Source organism: Homarus americanus, unplaced genomic scaffold (assembly GCF_018991925.1).
Source record: "Homarus americanus isolate GMGI-L3 unplaced genomic scaffold, GMGI_Hamer_2.0 scaffold9741, whole genome shotgun sequence".
Classification (NCBI taxonomy): domain Eukaryota; kingdom Metazoa; phylum Arthropoda; class Malacostraca; order Decapoda; family Nephropidae; genus Homarus; species Homarus americanus.
Window position 1 is genome coordinate 412,413 of NW_024747359.1, and position 20,240 is coordinate 432,652.

Genomic DNA, 20,240 nt, shown 5'->3' on the forward strand with positions numbered 1-20,240 from the left:
TGTGATGTACAGCGTTCACAGAAATATGTCTAATAAACTTTTCGTCCCATCTAAGTTAAAACTTTAGCGTCATCTGTTTATACATACATCATAGGTAGAATATTTACTCACCGCATTCAGATAAATGTCAAAATGGGATTCGTGGTGCATACAAAAACTATGACACCGAAACGTGTTAAGAATAATATCTAGTATATTTTTTATTTCGCTAATTGTAATTGGTTTTAGTAAAATCTTCGTAAAGACACCGAGCCTGACTGTCCCGCCACCTGTTGAGCCAGCCGGAGACTACCCAGAAAGTACCCGATATTTTATCTCTACCGTGTCACTGCTCATGATAACACATGTTGTACATTGATTTTACTCATTTGCCATAGTAGAGTTGTTTATTATAGTAAATCAACAAGCAGGAAAAGATATCTTACGAGGAGGGAGGAGACAGGTCAGTGTGCGGGAGGGAGGTGGTGGCAGCGGGCATCTCCTTGCCTACGTAATCACTGGTGGCCAGCGGCAAAGGCCAGGCCGAGCAGCGCGAGGTGAATCAGTGTGGTGAGAACCAGTGAGTTGTGTGCTGTTTCCGTGTTGCAGTGCTGCTATGTGCGCTTATCCATGGAGTTATTAGCCCCAGAAAGGTGCTTGGCGTGTGGAATATGTCAATTATGGATCCTCTAGTAGTGGACGAAACCCTCAGCGCTTGTTTAGGTAAGTGTGGAAGGGAGAGTGGGCAGCGGAGGGCGAGTAACTAGGGTAGGGATGTAGGTTGTTCTGGCCTGGGCTTCGTCTTGCCCAATCGTTGCAGTTTACCCGGTCCTGACCACCTCTTTCTTCATGTTGGCGGCTCTAAGCACATTCACATGTATACTATTGGTGTTTGTAGGTACATCGTCACCTTAGAGATAAAGGTGGAATTGACAAACAGGTTGTGACAGATGGGCAGTCCATCTTCCTAATGTTTGCGTGTTTGTTTACAAACCATGTTGGGAAACCTCGATGCATACCTGACCAGTGCGATATTTGGGAAAGTAGACACAAGATATATACCAAGTAGAGTGCTTAATAATGACCTGTGCAGCTTTCATTGGCTTGATGCCAATGTAAGCGTTCGGCTACAACTCTTTCCTAGAATTAAAAAGTTGTCCTTTTAATGAAAATGTACATTTTTCACAATTGAAATTTTGGTCAGTGTTTTAATTTTGTAGTTCGTTATTAACGTTTTGAGAAGAGTTTCCCGAGAAACTTCCGTTTTTCTTAGCTCATTACCATATTCGTAGAGGTTGTATATTATTATATGCATATGGTACGATAAATTATTAGTACACTGTTGATTACATAAGATTTTCTTAATTTTGTGGCCCCACCTTTCAAGGAGGTGACAGTGGAGGATGTTTAATGATAGCTTTGCTTGGTATAAGATGTGAACGGACCTCTCGTGACCTGTCCTCGGGCCGCTTGCCAGTTCTCTGCTTGTTTAATTCCGGTTTTTTATGCGGGGGGGCCATTTAGGCTTGCCTGATGGGTTTTGTCCAGTGTCTTTAACCTGAATAGTCACACCAGCTGCCAATAATAGTTATTTAGCTCATGTGTAGGCCTGACTAATGCTGCAGAATAACGAATTACTGATGTCCTAATATATTTTATTATTTGATACACTTTTTTAAATGAGGTTATACACTAATAAACGTTCGGAAATGAGCTTTTGATTGATATATTAAATGCTTTTGTACCTGCGTCAAAGTGGTTTCGGTGGATTGTATTTGTTTTTAACGTTTACCATCAAAGGCAAGTCATACTCACTCCCTCGTCCGTTAGAAAGGACTTTGTAGGACACGAAGTGGGAAAGAATAGTGTGTATTTTTTATTTCATATATATATATATATATATATATATATATATATATATATATATATATATATATATATATATATTATATTTACTTATCAGCTTTGAAGACACTAGTTTCGCAAGAGAGTAACACCAAGCCTTGGACAGAGATGACGTCATGAATCTTGTCCGTCTTTGTTTACTAACGGTTCATTTGTTACAGCAGATCAGCAGTCATCATTATAATTCTAGAGGACGAGAAACGACAATATAAAATTAAACGAAAAACCAATATGTAACAGATATTAAAAAAATTTAGGCGTGAAATAGGTAAACACTGGTTTGGAAACAGAGTAGTGGATGAATGGAACAAGTTACCAAATATCATCATTAACTCGAATACGCTGAATACCTTCAAGCATAGGTTGGATGCTTATATGAGCAATAGGGGTTGGGTGTAAACGGGACTGCTTTAGTGTACTATAGTAATAGGCTGATTGATAACTAACTATATGTGTGTGATTAGCAACATAGACTATATAGCCCAATCCAGTGGAGCTAAAATATCGAACAGAACGTATTGGGTGTAGGTAGACGCCTTTACCGTGACTTATTTTTTTGCTTTTTAATTAAGTTTTATAAGTTTTGTTGTAAAAGCTAATATACAGTATGCGGTGCTGAATAACCATGGCAGTCGAAGCAACTCAATTTACATGAACAATGATCAGTAGGATGTTTTGGTCCTGGGTACGTGTACGTGATATTACATTTTTTATCGTTTACTGCTGGATTCAGAGACGAGACAAGAATTTTTTTTTGTGATCTCATAAAATAATTTTACATTGTGGATTTAAGACTACAAAAATCGTCTCAAAGTACTGGTTTTAGTGTAGAATTTATACCAAAATGACGAATTGCGTGATAATAGCAGCCCAATCATCACTTTTTATATATTTCCGCATATTCATGAAATTTTTGTGATTCTTGACGCCCCCTGGTGGTGATCATGGGTAGCCGTAGTAATTTTCGTAGACATATTATTAGTTGTAGTGGACACATTTTGAGGACCCAGGAGATTTACGGATAAGATAATAATCCTCACGGTATCACAAAAATGAAACAAGTGAAAATTTGAAACAGACCGAATGTATGTAAAATATTTTGCCATTGATGACCAAAAACCAGCAGTGTTGGATTTGGAAACGTCAAGGGCATTTGTATACATAAAAAAGTTTTAAATCATTTGTTATCAGTCAAGCTGAGAAAGCGGAGATTTTGAAATAGGAATTTTCTCATTGTCCTTCAACGTCTAGTCCGGTTTATAAATTAGCGCGGCGCAGAACTTTGGAAAGGAGGTTATATTTAGGGATGGTATCTGTAAACAGTAATACACTGTACTCTAATTAATATAACCCTGAATATACTTGACGTTCATAAGATTATTGCTTGTCAGGAAAACTCCATTATCTGTGATGTTTTGCTGATAAGTGTTACTGTCACTCGAAAGGTAATGTCCGTCTATAGCTTCTATTATTTCACAAAATACACTAGTAAGCGAAGGTGTATTGCAGAAACTGAGATCTAGTGAACGGTATTTAATAACCCTGGCATTTGAAGCACCTAAATGAAAAAAAGGTCCTCCGTATCTGCCACTTTCTGTCCTTTGTTACTTCATTCTATTCTTACTTTCACGGTCAGGGTCTTAATGAGATTCAATGTGTCACCTCTCAGCTGTGTTGATCCTGCCAATGCATCAGATACTGCCATTGTTTACAGTTCCTCCAACACCAACCAAGCATACAAAACCATCTTGAACAGGCTCCTCCCCTCTGGCGGTTCTTCCAGTCCCAGATTATCGTTCATCTTGCTTCACTTACTGCACGTTTTCCCTTGTTCATGTATATCAACGCGTTATCATGTCCAGTTCCTGCAGATGAACCGTCATCTATAACTCTGAAGCCTTACTTGGATAAATAATGTACAGAATTAATTCCATTTGTTTGTAAGTTAAGTCGTTGGTGAATTAATGTGTGATGCCGGCATGTGGGCTAACTTATGCCATTCATTTCTTCACCACCCTTTATTGGAGTTGTGCAACAGTGATTTGGCCGTCTATTCATTCTTCATTCTGTTCCTTTTATAACCTTTACTGATCTTGATTATATATATATTCGAAGCTTACAAGGTAATAACGCTTACATCATCTCCGAGCTGTCATGGATGCTGAAGCAACAACAATGGAGTGATCATTTTTTTCAGGGTATCATTTTTGTCAGCTGGTACCGCGACTGGACTGATGATGGTCTGAAGCACCAGATTTTACAAAACTTTTTTTGCAAGAAAATCCACAATGTCAAACTTCTTTTTTTCAGAAACAGTTATTCTACTTCACTACTGAATATCATTAACCGTCACTATCCTTCTGTCACAACACCCTGTCACTACTCTGTACACCTGTTGTCTTGTTAAATGTCTTGAAGGACCAGAACTGGTCAGTGTGTAAGATTTGTTTTTCACATGTTTGGGAGTAAACATGGGAGACGTATAGCTTTCATTTATTTTTATCTCTTCTGGTGTGTCTGACAGTTGTCCCTGATTTTAAAGGGTTGTAGTCAGATTATTATAACTATTAGTGCTGTTTAATATTATTACTACTTTTATTGTTGTTTTTACTATTACTATTTTTATTATTATTATTACCAGTTTGTTGTTGTTGTCTTCGTTGTTTTTTGATGTTGCTCCGGGTTTTTTTTATATAACTTAAAGAATAAAGAATGATTTTTATTGGAACACAAGCAGACATTACCCATCAGACACAATATCAGGTGCGAGGTGTGATTGTGATCTGCCTCATGACGACAATCTTGTAATACCTGTCATCCGCTTAGTGGGTAGATGAAGCTCCGGACGAGGCAGCGATTTGGATTTCATTGTGGTGAGGCGGGAGGGTGTAGCTGCTGGACAAAATGTTATGCATAAGTAGTGGAATTCATTTATGTGTGATGGGTGATATGTTAAAAGGCTAAAATTAGATATTGGGCTACAGTTTTCCCCCCGGTATTACATAGCTTAAATAATGAGATGTTGATGTTTAATGTATTACGGTATTACGTTTCAACAACTATAAGGTTCTTTTAAGCGCTTATTCTATATCAGTATATTACACACAAGGTATCAGTCAGTATTATTATATTGTTAATTATTTTGGTGTGTGTGTGTGTGTGTGTGTGTGTGTGTGTGTGTGTGTGTGTGTGTGTGTGTGTGTGTGTGTGTGTTACGTCTCTTTAAAGTTTGTAGAAGGATTCAGAAAAAAAAATCTAGTCATGTAAAAGATATTTGATGAAAAGAACAGCATTCCGTGAAGATTAGGCATCCCGGCTTGTTTCACATGGTCATTTAACACAACGCTAATCTAATCTAACCTACTCTACTCTATTCTAATATATATTAATCTAACCTAATCAACCCCTCCAGGTGTTTTAAGCGTTTGATCATATGGTAATATTAGCTGGAGGTGTTTAATGTTCACGTGATCTTAGAATTGTGAGGATGCCGAGATTCTGATGAGGCACTGTATAGCCGAGCCAGCAGCTGCTATATGAACACACACATCCCGACTGACTTGTTTACAGGCCCTGACCCAGCTGCTTGCCTCGTCCTGATGAACACTTGTTGGCCATCTTTAATTAACACTAAACTGATTATCAAGTGAAAAAATAATATAACTTAGGTCTTGCTGCCGCGTTTCCTATTAATTAAATCAACTGATAGAATATCTTAAGTTATGTAAATATGTGCAGTTGCTTTACATAATGGTCATATTAATCCCAGAATTATTATGATTTTTAGTGTTTTAAGATTTATAAATTATGGATACTGTGTTAACTGATGTTCATATTATATAAATTATATTTTTGATTTGAATCTAATGTCTTCGGTTTACTTTCCTTGAGGGCCAGTGATTATTTCAAGCTCTTCTTTTTGTTTGTGACGGATAATTACCGCGGAAACCAGTATATTGTTTTAAGTTATAATGCCACAACGACAAAAATCAGAGAATCAATAGAAAACGACAGCCACGGTAAAGGAGGGAAACTGGTGGTCCGACTAATTACCCAAATGTACCCGCAATGAAGTCAAATAATGGTCCTACATGAATAAATCGGACTGCCAATCACTTCTCGACTATTATTTGGTGTCACAAAGTAAAAAAAAATGGAAAACGTACTTTAATCTGAGTTAATAGATCGCGTGCATGTATCGAGGGAGCGAGTAATTACCCAAATGTACCTAAATGTAGTCGCAATGAAGTCAAATGGTGGTCCTACAAGCGTAAATCGGGCTGTGAATCACTTCTCGATTATTATTTGGTGTCATAAAGTCACAAAAAATTGGTAAACATAATTTAATCTGAGTTGTGTTAGGTTAGGTACATGCACTCGATCTATTAACTCGCTCCCTCGGTACAGGCACGCGATCTATTAACTCAGATTAAATTACGTTTTCCAATTTTTTTTTACTTTGTGACACCAAATACTAGTCGAGAAGTGATTGGTAGTCCGATTTTTTCATGTAGGACCATTATTTGACTTCATTGCGGCTACATTTGGGTAATTAGTCGGATCCGGGGACTGGTTTTGTCCCTGTGAGCTCGTCGACGACAACGGTACGAGAGCTCTATACCGACGACGAACGCAGACAAACATTACTCCCACTGACGATGACGGCAGCGGCTGGGAACGACTGTTGTTGTCATCTAAGAGCCATAAGGGGGGGGGGGTGAGTGTTATCTCCAGTTATCTAAGGGTTGATGATTACTTTGAAGGTCTGTCCTCGGCCATAGATACCTACGTGACATATTATAACATGTAGAGGGATAGAAGATCAAGTACTACACCCATACACAGTCGACACTCATTTGTTTTCTGTCACGTTTATACACTGCTGAAAGACGTTGCATCACCCGAAGACAAATCCCCCCCCCCTTATTTCATTCTTATTAAATACACTAATCTAAACTCCTCGGTAGCGATAGGGTGTTTTATCATCAGGTGAAATAAGCTGGGAAGGCTAAGACGATTCACTGTGAGGCGTTTGATGTCTGCGCCAGCCGACCGACGTTTTTTGGCGTATTTTAGCACAGTACTCGTAGGAGGGCTGAGCGTTTGTTTGCATCTGTAACGTGCTGGTCTTTCCTGGGCTTTTAATTCTGAAGGTTTGCGGCAAGTTTCACAAGGTAGGATCGTTAACGTAACACTTTATACATTTTAATTACTTCTCTATCTAGTTTTTCTTCGGTTTTGTTATTATGTGACAGTAGAGTAATGGCGTGACGGGTTCTTGTTGTTGAGAGAATGAGAAGCTCCCTATGTTCTCACGATTCTCTTGTGTCCGCCGAAGTTTAAGTTGTGTTGGATTGGGTTAAGGTTAGGTTGGGTCGTGTTGGGTTAGAATATCTGTAGTAGAAGAAAAAATATAATAATGTTTTGTGTCTTATATAATTTTTCGTTCTCGTTCGTTTTATTTACAGCTCATCTCTCTTTTAGTGAATCTGCTGATCAGTCGGTGTCTTCCCACTGGACTGACGACTTACTGTTGTCAGAAAACATTACACCTGGACCAGTTTAATGATGAACTCTGCATTTAAACTTACGAACGTTGTATTTGAGACGAGAACAATGGCGGCTTTACCCAGATATGTTACCCAAGAACGTGTCTACTTGTTAATGACATTTAATTCCAGTTCCTCTTTGGAAATTAGGACCACTTTAAAATTGGGTACCCGGGTTTATTTTTGTCTTGATGAGTAAACACCCTTACGTTATCTGGGGGGGGGGGGTGGACTAGGTCATTTTATGTTAGGTTATGTTATGGTAGATAAGATTATGTTAGGTTTGGTAATGTTAGATTATTATGTTATTTATGTTGAATTAGGTCGAGTTAGTGTAAACTTTAGCGTGAGGGTGGTTAATCTTCAGGTGAAATAAGATGGAGGGGCGAAACTGAAGTATAGGTGATGGGGAAAATGATCCTATGAGGTTGGTTGTCTACATGATTGTTGTACTACCATAAGCATCAGCGGACGTTAACCCTACCACGATTGTCTCTTATTTTTCGTTAGGTTTTTCCTCGTTAGCCTTACGTTGACTGCGTCTTGGGGAAGGTTGTTGCCAGTTAGCCCCCCGCCGCGGAATACTCTTAAAACACGCCAGCCAATCATCTTAGGTTTTCTTTGGTAACTGATGTCTTGGGATGAAGAGCTCATACCGTGCAACTGGTTTACATTCTCATCGAGGTTGGTTAGCAGGACCCTGAGGCACCCCTAGAGAATCATCAGGTGGGACGAACGAAGGAGCGCATTAAATTTCCTGTTAACATTGCAGCTTTCGTCATACTTCAGATGTTTATTACATTTGCGGTTTTTATCTTCATTAAGGAGAGTAGATGATATATTACGAACAGCAGTACAATAATATTTCCAGTCTGTGGTGCGTGTTTAAAGAAGCCGTAGGTTCGTGGGTGACTGGTCTGATGAATATACCAGTCATGGGATCACTTGACGATTAGACTTACTTCACCTGATGGTTAAACACCCTAACGCGATACATAGAGGGTTAGGTTAGTGTTAAGGTGGTTAATCTTATGGTAAAATAAGCTGGGGTGTCCAATATTCAGGTGATCTCAGTGGCTGGTGAACAGGTGGTGGCGAGAATATATAAACATTTATTTTTTGTATATATCATTTCATCATTTATCAGCTAACTTGCCATTTGGACGATTGATCTGTTCTTCGTTATTTTATTATGAAATTTATTGTCCAGTATAACCACTATAGCCTTGAGTGCACTATACGTGGATGGGGATATACTGTGTAGAATCTGAATTGATAATAACTGACTACTAGCCAGCACTTGTCGAGAAGTCCTTGAAGACCTGGAAGTGTGTTATATAAATCATAATTACTACCAGATGTTTTATACAGTCTCTCAAAAAAAAAATCTTTACTTTTCCGTCTTTACAATTTGAAACACGGGACGAAATACTTTGATATCTTCTCCGGTGCATCGTCATATCGGTGACGAGGTATTGTATATATTTAAAATTTAAAATTCTGTCAGTTCTTTGCACGCGTGTTCTCAGATAATATGATCTACGTAGTAGATAATGGTGTATAGTATACAGTATATTGTACCAATACCTGTGGTCGAACCAACCGTTCTGAAGCTAATGTACTACACTGCTTACAAAACCACGTACCGTGTATTGTATATATATATATATATATATATATATATATATATATATATATATATATATATATATATATATATATATATATATATATATATATATATATATATATATATATATATATATATGTGTGTGCATTGTACAGTATGTACTGTATGCATTTCTCCAAATATTAAAAACAATAATAATTTCACTTAATTTAGTTATCTTTAAATCAAAGGGACTGTATAGTATATTAATTGTTATACTGAACCAACACCATTTACAGAAATAGGAACTCTTTGTTATAGTTACTGTACACTTTTGTGCTTCGGTAACTACTGTATAGTTTTTAAGCACGTAGTCGTAAATAAGCTTTCGAGACGTCTTACAAAAATTAATTCAGTATTAATAGAAAATATAAACATTAGATTGATTATTTCAAGGAATAAATACAAAAAATCTACGAACGAACAATGACTTAGGTATTGTTTGAGAGTTATCAAGAATTGTACTGATCTCTGATTCCATAACATAATGGACCGTTCACTGTGTTTTGGCGCGTAATGAAAACGGGCATCACTCAAGGGGTGATGTGCCTAATGTATATCTTAGGACGTTTCTTACACTTTGCTATTTAACAGTTGCTTCGTTAAATAATTGTAAAATGTGTACATTATTTATCATTAACATATTTTAATTTGAGTCTTACTTGACGTTCATGTAAAGATGGGATGTTGTGTTACTGCACTTTTAAGAGGCCCCAGCGGTTTCTCTACCTTGTGAATGACGTTAACTAATATGCACTCTGAGTCTAAGAGCTACCCGTGAAGTAACTGCTAGTAATTCACTATAATTACGTGAAGAGATGTGTGGTGAGCGGGCAGCTACGTCCTATAATTGTCTGGGGTTTTTTTAGTGGCAAGACAGTTATGTGGTATAATTATCTATGTGGCTTTAAGGCTTAAGCTATGGATGTGTACTGTTCGATAATAATTATTGTACTATGGGCTTGCTAGGAGGTTATTGGAGATTCGGTCATAGGTTTTATAATTATTTACCGTGTATTGCTGATTTCATTCCTTATATCGTATAACTTCCGCATATCTATAATTGCCATCATCTATGACTATGTGCTCATTCATAACTGATCAGTGTGTTATAGATTTGCTACCTTATTTTCTATGATTATCTGGGGGGTTTTTCTCGCATATCTATAGATGCCAGAACACCGATTGTACGTTATACTCTATAATTATTATGTACCGGTGTGGCTACAAAAGTGATTTATGTAACCAATATCTTTATTTATTTTTTGTTTTAGTAACTTCTCTTGTGTTCAGTACCACCATTAGTATTTGTATTAGAGTGTGTAATGTTTTCTTAGCGTTTTTATTTATTTTTTCGTGATGTTTTTATTGTATTTCGCACTAATGGTATTAAATTTTGCTACTGTTTATATTTGTGTAATATTGTCGTTGTTTTCGGACCATCAGTAACGTTTTGCTTTATATCAGTTATATATTCTGTATCTTCGTGATATTTTCGTTGTTTTTCCTATCATTTATATTTTCTTAGTGGTTTCGGTGTTTACGCGGCCTCAGAGATATTTTTATTGCATTTTGTTAGATTGTCGTGATGTTTTCTTTTTTTTTTCCGTATCGTAATAGGCGTTTCCTTTGTGGTGAGCAGAACATATAAAGCAACTCATGCGGTCGTGCCAGACTCCCACACCCGACGGAGGTGTTGGTAACGTATCATAATGCCCGTGGTAGTATCCTCCGGGTGGGTGGGGGGCTGTGAGCTGCTGTCGTTGTTATGCCTGTGATTAGGTATTATAAGACCCGTGGCATTATCTTGAGGGGCTGGAGTACACTGTTATCAGTTTGTCTTTATTGTGGTGTTTGTGATTCTCCAAAGGGCTTGTTGTCGTATTTCGGGGGCGAGGAGCGGGGGAGGGGGGGGGGTGGTGGAGTGGGTTTATTATGCTTTTTGTATAAGTCTGGTAAATGATTATTATGAAACCATGGGAGTTAGAACACGTTGATCTTACTGACTGGACATATTTAGGATCACCTGAAAATTCACCCCCCTCCCTCCCCCAGCTTATTCCTAACCTAACCACTTTTTTATACTGTATGATCCATCTTTAAGTGTTACTGAGCTTATATTTCTCACTTATTAATACTTGTATTGAATTTAATCCGAGCGATAATGGCGTTTCTAATGTGGGAACGATTCTTAACTGGTTCATTAGTGTATTTTTAATGTTTTGTCATGGTGAGGTTTAGTGTATGTGATGAAAATTGATTGATGGAAAATTGCTGCTCCTCCTCAGTTTTGATATCAGTGCAGGAGCAGAGGTACAGTCCCCTTCACTAGTGCGTTTACAGGGGCTCGTCATATAAACATTCCACCAATCATCTTTGAGATATTTCTTTTAATTTGATTCCATAGTGTATTTACTATTGGTAGTTTCCTTCTGTCGACTGTCAACAAACACAGCTCTGCCACACTGCACACAACCTGACGATCCCCTGTAAACGCATTAGTGAAGGGGACGACAATACAGTATAGCACCGTACTTTGTCTCGAGTTCGATACCCACTTACAGTAGGTCGACTATGAGAAGGGTGTTGTCCGGTGTGAACATTCTGAACATGGCGGCGGGTTTATTCTGGATAATTTGGTTTCGTCATGTATTAACCCGTCAGTTTAAACCAACCAATTAAATCCCTTCTGGCATCTTGAAGACTCTGGAGGACTCTCTATGCATCACAGCCCACTCAGTGTCCGTAATTACTAAAGGAGACAGTTAAAAGAGAAGGTGCGTGGCCGTGCATACTAATAACCTACCTCACAACACCACGCTCCTCCCCTCAGTACACACAAAGGAGATTCCTAGTTTTTCTTTAGCTTGATGGATGGATAGATAGATAGATAGATAGATAGATAGATAGATAGATAGATAAATCGATAGATAGTTAGATAGAATCATTAAAATCGCCGCCTAAGTTCAAATTAGTTCAGCAATATACACAAACAGTTTCCTGTATACAAACCAGGCGTATGCAGCGACAGTGTTTACATGTGTTTGTGTTACTTTTGATGTATAAACATTCCTGGGCCACATTCGGCCAGAAACACAAACATTAATCCTCAGTTTATCATTATGTTGCCGTACAAAAGTATCATTACGATTTTGTGTTAGACAATATGACACAATGGACGAAGGTTATGACAACCCTACCGAGACAACAGGAGTCATTGTGTTCATTTTGAAATACGTCAGACCCCTCCGTAAGGAAAATTTTTTGGGGTGTGTGTACATACATTAACCCTTTAAGGTCTATAATTTACCAAGATGATGGTTCAGGATTCTCAACTAATCATTCATTAAGTGTTTTCTTTAATAGGATGGAGAACAAATCCAGGTACAGGGAAGTCCCAAGTAATGTCGACACCCACTCACCGCCTTATTTGGGTCGCTGCCCACGTTATCTGGGTTGATACGTTTTCTCTTGCTCTTGTTGTGAAAATCGTATGTAGGAACCCAAGAGAAACTGGAGCCTGCCTTCTCTTGGATCATGTACACACAGGTATCATGGCGGGATGGGTCAAGGGTAGTCATCAGAATTGGGAGCCGCGTCAGGAAGGTTCTGGCAGCCACAGTGGCGCCCCGAGTCTCATTCCTTGCTGTGTAAGTTTCCTTCACGTGGCGTCACCGCCCTAAACTACACACACCGTTGTCGAAATCTGGACAGAAGTGACCGTTGTGTTGAGTCATCAGAGATGTTGGTCGTTTAGGAGATGTTTATCAGCACAACAACACGGATCGGATCGTACGGTGCAAATAACCCTGGCAGTTGACACGCCTCAAAATACACCAGCAACAACAGCACAAGTGTCCAGCTGCCACCTGAGTCTGACCTCCACTTGAGGAATACTTTGTTGTGGGGAATGTGTTATTTTTTCCTGGTACGAAAGACAGTGTTTGGAATAGCCGCCACCGTCGTCAACTAGATGTGTTGGTTACACAGATCTCTAAGTACAGACTTCATCTTCTCGTTGAACACTCGATGTAGCGAAGAGAATTATAGCAAAGCAATTTGATTATATAAACGAGAAGAACAAGAGCAGACGCGTGAGAGATATATGATGCTAGGAGGTGTGTCTCACACTTGATCAGGTCAGATAGCTTGTTGAAGACATTTTTTGTTCTCACGACATATGCATCGCCACCATAAAAGACGCGTTAATACTTCCTGTAAGGTAGGACGGGCGTGGGAAGGGTAGAGGAGCGTCCCTTGAGGCCAGAGGTCAATGTTGACTGACAGTGCACGGCCTTGCTTGACCTCCCCTCCCCGGACACCAAAACACAACGCATCACATGATTGAATGAAACACAACTGTTGTCTGGGTTATGCTGACGAGGGCTGTTGGTGGCTTGGGTCCTGGTTTACACTGATTATTTGTGGTTTCTTTATCTGAGTGAGTGTGTCTCGGTACTATTTTTTCAATATCAAGTTGGCTGTCATGTTTGTGCTGTAGGTGAGGCACTTAGATGTGTCCTCATACTTTCAGTTCAGGGAAAACTTTACCGTAGGAAGCCTTTATACTCCTGGCCGTGAGGTGAAGGAGGGGGGGGGAGACAGGTCAGCGGATTGTTGTGTGGTGAGGGATGAACACCTGGGGGCCCTGCTGCTTGTGGTGGAGACGAAGGTTAGCCTGGCCAGGTCTCCGTCAGCAGCTGAGCCAAGCAATCAACTCCTCACGCCACCTACCCGTTTGTTAATACGTTCGTTAACCACCTCGGCCTTGCTGCCTCTCCCACTACTAACACTATGTCCTCATCTTTTAGACGTTGTATCACCTACTACCCATTACACACCTGATATGAACACACTAGTCTCGGTGCTATTCCATCTCCATTTCAACTTGTGTCATAGTTTAAGACAGGCAGATAGAGTGAAACCTCTATATAGTGGATTTCTCTCCATATAATCCGTGAGATGGGGGTTTCACATATAACGGACCCTCGATATAATGGACTTTCTTCTTCATATAGACCGTTAAATAGAGGTTTCGTTGTATATACGTTTTGACATAGCTCGTTAGCGGAAATAGATAACAGGAGGAATCTTTCAACAACTACATACATACATTTGTGAGGCAGTTTAACACAGCCAGGTAGATGCATTCAACGGAAGACTTTAACATAGGAACCTTTTGAGAGATCTGAACTTATCTTCTCCTGGGTGTGTCGTGACGTGTCTGGGCTGTAGCGTCCCCCAGGGTGATGCTACCATAACAGGCAGTAATTAGCGGGAACTACTACTACTACTACAACAACATCCCAAGGTGGTTACGTGCTATTAGATCTAGGGTAGTTAGACTGGCTGACAAAAACTGGCAGGGTGTGTATGTGGAAGCCCCCGACACTTGACTGTTTACGAGTGACGTATACACACACACACACACACGTAGAGTAACTATACTTAAAATAATAAAACTAATGCAATATATTCAGTCCGGTATAATAAGAAAGACTACCTGGACAACAAGACAGTATAAATGAGTTAAAGAGACGCCGCCACACCAATAACCTACTGAGAGAGAGAGGAGAGGTAAGGGGGGTAGACCCATGTGATAAGACTCTCTCTCTCTCTCTCTCTCTCTCTCTCTCTCTCTCTCTCTCTCTCTCTCTCTCTCTTGTGTTCAGCATCGACAACAACCAGACATAACAAAACAGGATGGTGCAGGATGCCTCAAGGTCGCTTACCGTGGGAATATTAATGTTCTACTCTTGTTATTTTATTTATTTATTTTTATTAGGTGATGAAATCCAAACTAATCAACGGAGAATTTAATACTAGAGGAAAGAATTAGTTTAGTTTACACGTAGGGGAGGAATTAGTTGACGATAATAATCAGGTGATAGGTATTACGTATGCAAGTGATAGGTATTGTAAGCGCCTGGTTTATCCTGTATGAATATTAAACTGACTTTGTTTTTTTTTTCCCTTGTGTTAATTTCTCTTCCGTTGTCGTTTTTTTTTATTTCATCGTCAGAAAAATAATAAAAAAACAGATTATTTTTATTCTTTTCCTTTGAGTGATATTTTTGTTTTATGACTTTCTCAACCTAAAATATTAAAATAGAGAAGATAATTTTTGTTATGCCTCGTGGGTAATCTCTTGCGTGGAAGCTATAATTCTGTAATAATACTATTGTTTGACAGTAAATAATTCTACAAGGGATAATTATTCTCCGATGAAAATCCCTCACGTTCGAAACTTGACTTAAATTCTACCATAACAAATACCATGGAATTAATGTTTGATGTATAACTTGCTTAATTCCGGACGGGTTAAATTCTCTGAAACAATAAATTGGGTGGACGTGGTCAAGACTTTATGTTGAGGCTATTTGATCGTCGGGTCGTGTGGTGGTGGCTGGTTCCTGGAAAGAGTGAGGAGGGGCAGTGTGTGTGTGTGTGTGTGTGTGTGTGTGTGTGTACGTCCCCCCTCCCCAATACAAATGAGTGGGAGGAGGGGTTTAGTGGCTCTGTGTGCACGTCTTTACCCACTAGTGTTATCTGTTGAGCATTGACCATTTTTTTTTCTATTATTCACGTGTTATTTAATCTTTTTTATGCTACTTACTTTCCTTTTACTGTCGACTTGCCTACCAGTGTTTATATACCTCTTATCTTCCTTCCAGGTATTGACCACTTTCCACTTACCACTTAATACCCATTTGCCACTTTATACCCACATGATATACTGTACTGTCTGCCATTTACCACCACCCACCGAGCACTACTTGTGTTCCTTCAAGCTACGTTACATTGCTGCCCTCTGCCAATACCCACCTGCCACTTGCTACCTATTTAATACTTATTACTTTCCACTACCCGCTCACCCACCAAATGCCACTACCCACACCCACCAAATGCCACTACCCACACCCACCAAATGCCACTTACCCACCAAATGCCACTACCCCCACCCACCAAATGCCACTACCCACCATTGCACCACCCACCCTGATACTACACACACAAATGCCACTACCCCACCACCAATGCCACCACCCCACCAATTGCCACTATACCCACGTTTATAAAATGGTAGCAATGCCCCTTCCCTCAAGCTATAGTGGATATCGCCGTCTTCTTGTCGTACCCTGCCTATACCCCCACCCTATTACCTGGGCACAGGCCACTGAGCGCGTCACTACCCAGAATGCAAGTAGAGGTGACACTGCAGTTCATCGGGGGAGGAAGGGAGAGGGGGCCTTTCTTGCACCTCCATCCCTGTCAATACCCACCAACTCTCTCTCTCTACTTTAATACATGACTGTCCATCACTGATACGTGTGTGTGTGTGTGTGTGTGTGTGTGGGGTAATAGAGATTGTGGTGGTTGGTAAGGTATGATGGTGAGGGGTGGTGATGGTGGTAGTGGGTTGTGGTGAAGGTGGTGGTGGTTGGTTAGTGAGGGGTAGTGGTAGTGATTCTTGGATGGGCGTGTGATGAGCAGGCTGGGGTGGGCGTAGGATTCTTGAGAGCTGGTGTGGGCGTAAGGCTGTTAGGGCTGGTATGGGCGTAAGGCTGTCAGGGCTGGTATGGGCGTAAGGCTGTCAGGGCTGGCGTGGGCGTAAGACTGTCAGGGCTGGCGTGGATGGACGTGGGCGCGTGATAGTCAACCCGGCAGAGAGAAAAGTGGCCTTACTGGTCCCGGTAAGGCGGAGAGACGGACGGAACCTGCCTGACGTAGGTGGGTGTAGGAGGAGGAGGAGGGGCAACGGACGGGAGGAGGAGAAATAATAGACGGAAGAAGAACAGGAACGCGAGGAGGAGGAGGAACGAGAAACAACGAACGGGAGGAGGAAACAGACTGTTATTATTTTTTTTGTGATTAATTAAAATCAAGCGTTTAGATGCATTCTTATAAACGATTAAATATCTTGAGTTACGAGAAATATTCACCGTACGAATCTCTCTGAGCTAGTACCAAGGTCGGCAGAATTGGGGAACTCCTCTTTGATGATGCTTCACTGTTTGACACGAAGAACGAGGCGGTACAGGCTAGAGGGGGGCGCTTCCATCACCTGTAATTTTTATACTCATAATATCCTCTTAAGACTCCTTTTCACATCCTCTTAGATTCCTTTTCACACAATCCCAGCGGAGTTTGGTATAATGTTACTTTTTTTGCTTTTGGTTGTGAAGTGAAAAGCCACCCGGTTTCGTTGTCATGAAAGCAAGCACTCCGAACACCTCGAGTCAGATTAGATTACATGTGTAAACTCTCAGGTGGCTTTTCATGAGTTGTGACAGCTCTCAAAAAAGGGCTCAACCGTGTCGAAATTATGTACAATTTAAACCTGTATCCTTTTTATTGGGGGTGGGGGGTAATAATGGTTCCAGCTTCAGGTTGTCATCAGACCTCGGGGATCAACCAGGGTCACTCGGCTGTTTTAGAGACTAGGGGTGAGAGTATTTGTGGTCGTTCATTGATGTATAAAGATATATTATGTAAAGTGTTTGAGCAGAATGATCACTATTGTATATTCATTTCATACACTTTATGGCGTTACCGTAGTGTTAGTGTCTGCACAATTCACTCGACGTCAACAATATTGCATCACCAGTTAGTGTTCTCCGTCGTTCAAGTGTTTCCGGGGATTATTCTCCAGGGGTATAATTACTGTACGTGTGCAAGTGAAAGATATAATTTGGATCTCGCTGAAAGTAATATTTGATTATGAAACTATTTGTTGTGGTTCAATTTTACACATAATTCACATTGGTAATTAATGGGCGCGAGGTTATTGATGTTTGTTGTGTAGGTGGGGGCCTTCCTGGTCAGTGAACCTGACCCCGTCAACAAGACACCTCCTGCCTCAAGACATGTGTACCGAGACTTGATTTTACACACTTTTACCCGCCAGCGGAGTAACATCCCCCGCCCTGCTGCTGCCTAACTCTGCTCCAAACCTCTCTTTTTTTAATCTCACTCGTTTATATAATCTTTAGTAGTCTTAACCTATACGAGTCTTGATATGGCAGTGTATACAACAAATACCGATCAGGCGTTGATGATTTCTGGGGGTGTAAACAAAGTTAGAAAATAAAGAGGAAGATCACGGTGCGCGCTGGACGGGTGAGTGAGGTAGAGCTTCAGGCCACGACAATTATATCTCATTTCACTTTATTAATTCACAAACAACAACGTTAACAGTAAACACACACACACACACACACACTAAAGTACACGATTATGCCACGTAAACTTATACCTTACACATTGATAGTAAAGACTCGTATTAATTTCACTCGTAAGAAACTGCACGTGAGGGGAGATGAAGTTAGGTTAGGGTAGATTAGATTAGATTAGCGATAGGGTGGTTAATAATCTTCAGGTGAAATAAGCTGGGGTACAGATTCTTCAGGTGATCGAAACTTACCAACAACTTTGCCTTCCCAGTCTGCTCTTGTTCTTGCACACACACACACACACACTTTATTATGTTGCGTGTAGATTGTCATCGCTGGAGGGCTGGAGGAAGTACAAATACTCATGAGTTGAGTGTGTGTGTGTGTGTGTGTGTGTGTGTGTGTGTGTGTGTGTGTGTGAAGGTGTTGTATGCTGTATATGTGTATGTATGTATATATATACTGTATGTGTGTAGGCCTGGTGTTGCGTCATATATTTATCAAATAGGCCCCTTTCTCCCTCCCCTCCTCCCTCCCCCACCCACCCCCCCACCACCCTGCAATACATCCTGCAGAAGGTGTCTCGGCGAAGTAGCCAGGTGGAAGGTGTGGGAACTTACCTGCACCAGATACTCCACTACTACCCCCCCCTCCCCTCATCCCACACCACACACACAAAGTTCACAGAGGTTATCTAAGCCCCCCCTCTCCTCTCTCTCCTACCTGTGAGAGACGAGGTGGGAGGAAGCAGAAGGGGGGGAGTGGGTTGCTATCTTGTCTACTAGTTACCTCCACCTCCCACCACTTCCTCCTCCTTTCCCCTCTTTTCCCCCTCCTCCTCTTCTTCCTCTTCCTCCTCCTCTTGCTCCTTCCCCTCTCCTTCCTTCCCCTTTCCTTCCTCCTCCTGTCCCATCTCCTTTCCATCTTTTTGGTGATATTCTTTCCCGTTTTCTTTCTCCTTCTTCTTTCGTCTTCCATCTTCATAACCTTCCTTCCTTCCCTACCTTTGTATCTCCACTTACCCTCTAGTCCCCTCCGTTATCACATCCTTCTTTCCCTCCTCTTCCTTCTTTCCTTCTTGTGACGTCTCTTCTCTTCCCCCACTGTTTTCTTTCTCTTTTTCTCCCCATTTTCCTCCTATCGGTTCACTAACCCCCATTTTCTTCCCTCTTCCTTCCACCTCACCATCATCACCCCTCTCCTCTTCCCCAGGTCATCTCTCCTCCCCCGTCTCCTCACATCATCACTCCTGTACTCACCCTTGCCTCAGTATCCCCCCCCAGTGTCACCAGGAGGGGGGGATTGTGGTAGTCTAGCTTTGTTGTGATAGATAATAAATAAAGGTGACTCAGGAACCTGTCATAGTTCACTGGGGGCGAGATGACACACACACACACACACACCTGCCCCTTAGCCAGCACTGACCTGCCCGCCAGGGGAGTCACTCTTCCTACTGGTGCAGCTGCAGAGGTCGAGAATGTCTTACAGTGATATGAAGGAGGATGTGGTGTGGTGTGGTGTGGTGTGGTGTGGTGTGGTGTGGCTTGGAAAAGATAGAGAGAGAGTAGGGAGGGAATGGTGAAGAAGCAGTAGGAAGAGGAAGAGGGGAGAAGGTCGAAAAGAAAACAAAGAAAAGGAACAAGGAAAACAAGAAGAACGAGGGACATAGAGAAAGAAAGAAACAGGTGGAGGAGGAGATACAAAGGAAACAACGAACAGGAAACACCATGAGAGGAGGAGGAGGAAAGGGAGAGAAGGATGAGTGGGATAAACAGGAGGTAGATGATAGGCAGGAGATACGTGGACATTGTGGCCTCAGGGGAAGGGTATGGCCGGGTAGGGTAGGGTAGGGTATGGCCGGGTAGGGGTAAGGTAAGATATGACAAGTTAGGCAGGTTAGGGTAGGGGTATGGCCGGGTACGGGTAGGGTATGGCCGGGTACGGGTATGGCCGGGTAGGGGTAAG

General features: G+C 41.0%; 1 protein-coding gene across 5 annotated transcripts in view; it reads left to right on the forward strand.

Annotated features, from left to right (window-relative positions):
• The first annotated feature begins 513 nt into the window (after window positions 1–513).
• The window catches only part of LOC121879563 (myelin regulatory factor-like protein), a 96,907-nt gene continuing 77,180 nt past the window's right edge, over window positions 514–20,240 (forward strand). For 2 of the 5 annotated variants that reach the window (XM_042386218.1, XM_042386217.1), the window contains exon 1: window positions 515–702. In XM_042386218.1, coding sequence (XP_042242152.1) covers window positions 651–702 — 52 coding nt within the window. In that variant the 5' untranslated portion in view covers window positions 515–650. Of the gene's footprint in view, window positions 703–20,240 lie in introns of all 5 variants that reach the window. The other 3 variants (XM_042386215.1, XM_042386219.1, XM_042386220.1) reach the window with 3 other exon arrangements.